Source organism: Myxine glutinosa, chromosome 13 (assembly GCF_964187855.1).
Source record: "Myxine glutinosa chromosome 13, kmMyxGlut1.1, whole genome shotgun sequence".
In the NCBI taxonomy this organism is placed as follows: Eukaryota; Metazoa; Chordata; class Myxini; order Myxiniformes; family Myxinidae; genus Myxine; species Myxine glutinosa.
Window position 1 is genome coordinate 23,392,290 of NC_136273.1, and position 7,592 is coordinate 23,399,881.

At 46.0% G+C, this 7,592-nt stretch overlaps 1 protein-coding gene across 2 annotated transcripts in view; it reads right to left on the reverse strand.

Annotated features, from left to right (window-relative positions):
- TOMM70 (translocase of outer mitochondrial membrane 70) overlaps nucleotides 1-7,592 on the reverse strand; it is a 56,473-nt gene that overhangs the window by 21,426 nt on the left and 27,455 nt on the right. For both annotated transcript variants that reach the window (XM_068099924.2, XM_068099923.2), the window contains exon 6: nucleotides 1,107-1,314. In XM_068099924.2, coding sequence (XP_067956025.1) covers nucleotides 1,107-1,314 — 208 coding nt within the window. The remainder of the gene's footprint in view (nucleotides 1-1,106; nucleotides 1,315-7,592) is intronic.

Below are 7,592 nucleotides of genomic sequence, written 5' to 3' on the forward strand. Positions count from 1 at the left end.
AATTGGCTAGTGACTGTGCAGATCGAAATCTTCCACTGATTTTGCAGTGGCTCTCAAAAGGTACGGAACATTTTACAAAAGGAATGCGTAATTCTCTTCGGATTTATCGTAGCTTTTACAATGAAGAATGTTGGATACTGGTGTACACTGGTTGCTTCAATAGGGCGGCTCGGCATCCCGGAAAGTGCAACGTTATTGGTGCATTGCTCCGTAAAACAAACAAATACGCAATCACGCGCAATTTATTCAAAATATATGCATTCGTTTAATTGGAACTCGGAAATGCTTGATGTGCACTTTGAAGCTTTTGAGCATTTATTTCAAGAGAAATACACTTTCTTTTCATCTGAGCTATTTCCGGCTGAACGACCTTGAGGATGTTCTTTCAAGTACCGCCAGGCATCATTCAAGCTTTGTCAATCGCAATGTCTCAAAACTGAGGAAAATTTCAAATAGGTTTAAAAAAATAAAATAAACAAACAAATAGAAAAATAATAGAACGGCACTCTTCTACATCGCAACGTCGACCAATATGCTTCCGCCCACATTATTACATCATAAGAATATTTGTACCAAGTTTGATTTAAATCCCTTCAGCTGTTCTCAAGTATCACATTTTTACCTGACATGACCTCTGAGCTTTGACCTATTGACCCCGGAATTGAATCAGTTCATCTTTGCATCATTATACATACCGTACTTGTACGAAGTTTGACTTGGATCCCTTCAGCTGTTCTTAAGTTATCGCGGTAACAAAAACATATCACAGACGGACGGACGGACAGACGGATAGCCGGACGGACAAACCGAAAACATAATGCCTCTGGTGACTTCGTCGGCAGAGGCATAAAAAAACAAACTTTATCAAAGCAAACCAATTATGATATTCACTTGGCATACAGAATGCACCAAGTTTCCGGGCAAAAAGTACTCAATGCGTGGCTTTTGCAAGACTTCCGGCCAAGTAAATTTTTCTAGGAGGGATATCCTATCTCTAAATGAAAAACTCCCACCATTACTATATGCAAGTTGGTAAAGGCATTCCAAGAACGACAAACGGATATCGCACAATAACATGTTCAAGCGTGCCCGGCTCGGCTCACTACCTTTGCAGATATGTTCTCCGCAGCAATGAGAAATTCCAGGTCTTCCAGAGCCTTCTCTCCATCCCCAACCAACAGCAGGAAGGTGGCACGGAGGAGCTGGGCTTCTTTGGCCCAGGAGCCGCCTTCCTCAATTTCACGCTCACACTCCGGATGCACGCTCTCATACCTTCCGGCAGCCAGGTGCCGGAGTGCAGTAATGAACGCTGAGCTGGCAATGAATGCAGAATGATGAGCATTAATACTGTGTGGATTAACCTTTAAATTAACCTATCATGCAGTCGTCATTTTCATTTGACCTTTTGTGCAATTGTGCACCGATGCGATCTCTTCATTTTGTTATTTTCACTTGTCATTTGCACAACATGTGCACAAGAAAATACAACAGAGGGTCAACCAAAAACGTCAACAAGTACAGTTTTTCAAAACCCCGACAGGTCATACGAAAGAAGCTGCATAGCTTTTAGTTTTTAACCAATCTGATCAAGTATATTGTAATGGACTCGGTCTCCTTAACGGATGACGCGAGACCGCTGGAAAATAAACTCCGAAGACGAAACTGTGCATGTGCTGATAATCCGCCACAATCACAATGCGGTTGTGTTTTTATCAAATTTAACCACGCGGCCGTTTAAACATGCACGATCGGTCGGTCGGCTTAACGGTGAGACTTATTTGCATGGGAGGAGGAAACGAAGGCTCAAAATATACAGCAGCTGGTTTTAAAAGTAACATGGGTTAAATAAATAATGGGGATGGGGACACAGGAAACAACTGGAACGGCACTCAGTAGCGAGCATACCTCCGCCAGGTAAACAGTTTACGTTTTGTATCCCAGAGTAGACCAGAAAATCACAATACAGAATCACATTTAATCAAAATCATCAGTCCACAACTTTTTGAGATATCCTGCTAAAAATCGTTTTTGGCCAAATCTCCCAATGGTGAAGAATCACTTTTTAAATTCTACTAGCCAGATCTGGATCTTCACCGAAAATTGAATTAATTCTTCCTTGTCACACACCCAACCGGTCCACCAAGTTTCGTCCAAATCCGTCCACAACTTTTTGAGATATCCTGCTATATATCGTTTTTGGCCCTATCTCCCAATGGTGAAGAATCACTTGAAAAATTAAATAATTCTCATATCTGAATTCATATTCAGATCTTCACCAAAATCGAATCGATTAGTCCTTGTCACACACACAACGTCTCTACCAGGTTTCATCCAAATCTGTCCACAACTTTTTGAGATATCCTGCTATATATCGTTTTTGGCCCTATCTCCCAATGGTGAAGAATCACTTTTAAAATTCTACTAGCCAGATCCGGATCTTCAACGAAAATTGAATCGATTCTTCCTTGTCACACACACAACCTGTCCACCAAGTCTCGTCCAAATCCGTCCACAATTTTTTGGGGATATCCTGCTATATGTTTGTTTTGGCCCTATCTCCCAATGGTGAAGAATCACTTTAAAAAATTATACTAACCGGATCCGAATCCGGATCTTCACCAAAATCTAATCATTTCGTCCTTGTCACAAATTCAACCTGTCCACCAATTTTCGTCAGAATCCATCCACAACTTTTTGAAACTTCATTCTATATGTTGTTTTTAGACCAATCGCTCGCCATGGTGAAGAATCACTTAAAATAAATTCTCATATCTGGATCCATATTCGGATCTTCACCAAAATCGAATCAATTCTTCCTTGTCACTCACTCAACCTGCCCACCAAATTTCGTCCGAATCCGTCCACAACTGTTTGAGATATCTTGTTCACAAACAAACAGACAGGGGGGAAAACAGAAACTTCATCCACCTTTGGTGGCAGAAGTAAAAATAATAACATCAGTTACCTTACAAGGAACTGCAAAGCAGGAGGCCATTTGGCATATCAAGCCTGCGCTACTATTACCAACTTGTGGTTGTTTGTCCGTGCTCTATCCTTTTAAATGCTGAGCATCAAGCAAGGAAGTCGCTCGTACCATTTTAATGTCTTTGACTCGGCTCGGCCTGAAATCAAAGCACGGACCTCCCAGACTCAGAGAGGATGCTCGAATCATTATGCCACCGAGGCTGGTGAAATGTAATTAAAACAAGCGTTACGCCTAGGTCCCCGTCGGGGTAGTGATGTGAGTTGACAGAGTGGAAAACGCAGAAAACATGCTATGATATGATATTTCGCTCACAAGGTTCAGACATACATGGAGGCGGCCATTTTGGATTTTGACGTGGCGACCCAATTTTCAATAGCCTTCTTCCTTGTGCCTAGATACACCCACACACCAGATTAAAAGTTGGTACTTCGCTTATTTTTCAAGATATTTTGCTCACAATGTTCAGACATATATATGGTGGCGGCCATCTTGGATTTTGAGGTGGCGACCCAATTTTCAATAGCCTTCTTCCTTATGCCTAGGTACACCCACACACCAGATTAGAAGTTTGTACGTCGCTTATTTTTCAAGATATTCAGCTCACAAGGTTCAGACACACATGGCGGCGGCCATCTTGGATTTTGACGTGGCGACCCAATTTTCAATAGGCTTTTTCCTTATGCCTAGATACACTCACACACCAGATTAGAAGTTGGTACTTCCCTTATTTTTCAAGATATTTCGCTCACAAGGTTCAGACATACATGGCATCAGACATACATGGCGGCGGCCATCTTGGATTTTGACGTGGGTTGCACCCACACACCAAATTCGAATGCCTTCCTTCGCTTACGCATGCACACATGCACGTACGCATGCACGCACGCCCGCACGCACGGACGGACGGGAAACATAGTCCCCCTTTCTCTCCGCGGTGCGACGGGGGACAACAAACCGGGATGACCGAACGGCATGCTCAATTGGCGGTAATAACTTCCACAGCTATCTTAACTCTCGCTACCTTAATACAGGCAGACTCGGTCAGGAACACAAGATGAAAGAGAATGACTGTACGTAGGTGTGCGCACATGCCTTTCCTGGAGCCCTGAGAGACGTGACACCGGGACTCTCGCCATCCAGTCTCGTCTTGGCTGTTCGTTGCCGCGCGGCTCTGGCAGGGCAACCCGGGCTTGCCGTGTGCAGCTCTCCGAATCGCTATTCCAGGCTATGCCAATATCTGTGAGCTCGATCCCTGGGGGCAGGGGGTTCTTGGCTGAGTGGCTCGCTCTCTGGGGATTCTGGGCTGTGAGTCACCTCAAGGCACTATCATCCTGTCTTATATAGGAAGCCCTCTGGACCTGTGTGAGTCTTGAGCATGAGCAGTCGAGTGCAAGGTGGCACATGTGACTATGCCAGGTTTGTAAAACTCATGTTTGAGGCTTGACATAAGCACACGTACGCCCTCCATATTGAGGTACAATGGAAAGGACAACAGGGTGATTTAAGATGCACACAAATGGGAAAAGAGACAGATATAAGGACAAGGTAGACAAGGAACCTAACGAGACATGTGATTCCGGTCGATGTTAATTGGGGTTATTGCAACCACTTGTGCTGCCAATCATCTAGATAAAACTACTCATTAATCGAATCGGCTTGTTCTTGTAACTCATCCACCAAGTTTTGTCACAAGTTGTCCCCAACTCTTTGAAATATCATGTTATTTAACGTTTTTGACCCTATCATTCAATGGTGAAGAATCACTTGGAGAATTTACGAATCCTCATATTAGGATCTGGATTTGGATCCTCACCAAAATCGAAATGATTTATCAGTGTCACACACCCAACCTGCCCACCAAGTTTCATATGAATCCATCCATAACGTTTTGAGATATCGTGCTATGTATCGTGTTTGGCCCTATCTCCCAATGGTGAAGAATCACTTTTAAAATTCTCAGATCCAGATCCGGATCCGGATCTTCACCTAAATCTAATCATTTCGTCCATTTCACATACCCAACTGCTCCACGAAATTTCGTCTGAATCCATTCACAACTTTTTGAGATATCCTGTTCACAAACAGACGGGGGTGAAAACATCACCTCCATCCACCTTCAGTGGCAGAGGTAACAACAGAGACTGCAGGTTTGTGAGCACAACTGGGTCAGGAGGACTGTGGGAGTAAAAAAGGTGGAGAGAAGGAAAATGGATGAACTGAGGGGGGAGATTGGTGCGCAGATGAGCTTGATGGGGAGACTGGTGAAATGCCGACTGAGATGGATTGGAAAATTGTTGCGGATGGGGGAAGAGAGAATGTCAAAGACAGGATAGGTTGAGGCAACAAGGTAGGAGGAAAAGAGGTAGACCGCGGTTGAGATGGGAGGATTGTGTGAAGAGGGATATCAGTAAGGTGGGGGTGGTTGAAGAGTGGAGAGAGTTGGCTGAGGACAGAGGGCGATATTGTGGTAAAGGCAGGGCAGGAGCTTAGTACCGTTGGATCTCACCCCTTATAAAGAGACTAGCAGAAGTACCCGGCATTGCCGGGCGGGGGAGGAGGAGGGGAGGGGGAAGAGGAGGGGAGGGGAACGGGGGGGAGGGGAACGGGGGGGAGGGGAACGGGGGGGAGGGGAACGGGGGGAGGGGGGAGGGGGGAGGGGAGGGGGAAGGGGGGGAGGAGGGGAGGGGGAAGAGGAGGGGAGGGGAACAGGGGGGAGGGGGAGGGGAAGGGGGGGGAAGGGGTGAGGGGGGAGGGGAAGGGGGGAGGGGAGGGTGTGGGGGTGCCTGGGGGAAGAAGGGCCCCTCCCCCTTCCCCCTTCACCTTCCCCTCCCCCCCGTTCCCCTCCCCTCCTCTTCCCCCTCCCCTCTTCCTCCCCCTTAACACCAGGGGGGTTGACTCAGCCTGTCATCCTACCGAGGTCGGCAAATTGAGTACCAGTTCACTGGTAATTCCCTGTGTGCCGCAAGAGGCGCCTAACAGGTTTGGCGGCACGAACCCGGAAGTCAGAACTCATTGTCGTCAAATAAATGTAGCATGTATGTTTCACTCTCTGTCACATGCCGTTGGTCCCATGTCAATCGGATGAAGTTGAAAAATTAACATTACGAAGTTTCTCTGGGACGTATTGATTCCGAATAATGAAGTTGAAAAATTAACGTTCCGAAATACGCTAATTACGCTAACAGAAGCGCTGGCGCTGCGAAGCGCTAGAGGGAGCGCTGCGCTCCCTCCCTTCGATTCCCTCCCTCTTCTGCTAGCGTTTCTGCGCTAATACGCTAATTTTAAAACCCGAAGTTTTTTTTAAATTTAAGGTGTGCTGTAGTTGCTCTGAGACGTACTGATTCCGAATATTCCTTTGGTTTTTCTCTGCGACGAGTAGTTCTCGAGTTATAAGAGGACAAACAAACATACTTTACTGCTTTATATATATATAGAACCGTGCGCTTTATATATACTAGGGCATGCCCGTACTATATATATATCTAAAATTATATCCCCCCCCCTCTATTTACATGAAATGGTTTGGTCCATTCGCAAAGCCAAAGCGAACGGCTTGCGAGTACGGTGACAATCCCCCCCCTCTATTTACATGAAATGGTTTGGTCCATTCGCAAAGCCAAAGCGAACGGCTTGCGAGTACGGTGACAATCCCCCCACTCTATTTACATGAAATGGTTTGGTCCATTCGCAAAGCCAAAGCGAACGGCTTGCGGAGTTTGGTAAATAAATCGCCATAGCTCGGTAACTACTTCTCCGATTAATATGAAACCTTGAAAAGGCACATCCTCGGGTCACCAGCAATATACCTGGCAAGTTTCAAGTATATCGGACCCGTGGTTGTCGAGAAACAGCGGTCACAGACAAACGACACACACACATACACACACATACACACAGAGATTACTGGAATTATAGATAGATACAAACAAACATACGTTGGTACGATTCGGCCAAGGAATCCCAGAGATAATTGCAATTAAGTGAGCCATGACGTCACGGAACGCGCCGCCGGTAATATATTATAATTTATGGTAATCTATGCAGCACGACATGGTCATCACGGAAAACAAGGTGCCTTTGCCGGCGCAAAACGGCTCTCCCAGGGTCAAACTCGGTATCGTTGTGAGCACACGGTTCAGCCCTTCAAGAAAAAAATTATTTTGTAAAAATCGAACCACGCGTTAAAAGGATATGACTGGTTTTGTTCGCCGGCACGTCGCGCTCGAATCGGCTCGCGATAAAATCCAACACGTCCTTTGTCGGGGTCGTCTGAACCAACCACTGGGCCTAGAAGGCTGGGACTGGTCTCAGAAGTTAGGTCTCGATCATATCTCGTAATGCTGGAAGCTGCACGTCTCTGTGATAATCCTGTGGACCATGACGAGATCGTGCGAGTCCCTCACAACGGCTTCAAGCACTTCCGCATTCGACCATTTCCTGAACGCCATACGCCCCGCCCATCAAAGCGCGTACATATTAAACGAACATACAGTGGCCCATGTGTCGTCATTTGCGCATGCGCCAAAGTTTTTGCAGGAACATGAAGCATCGGAACAGCGCATTTGCGCATGCGCAAGAGTGAGAACCGCCTGTGCACCATTACGCT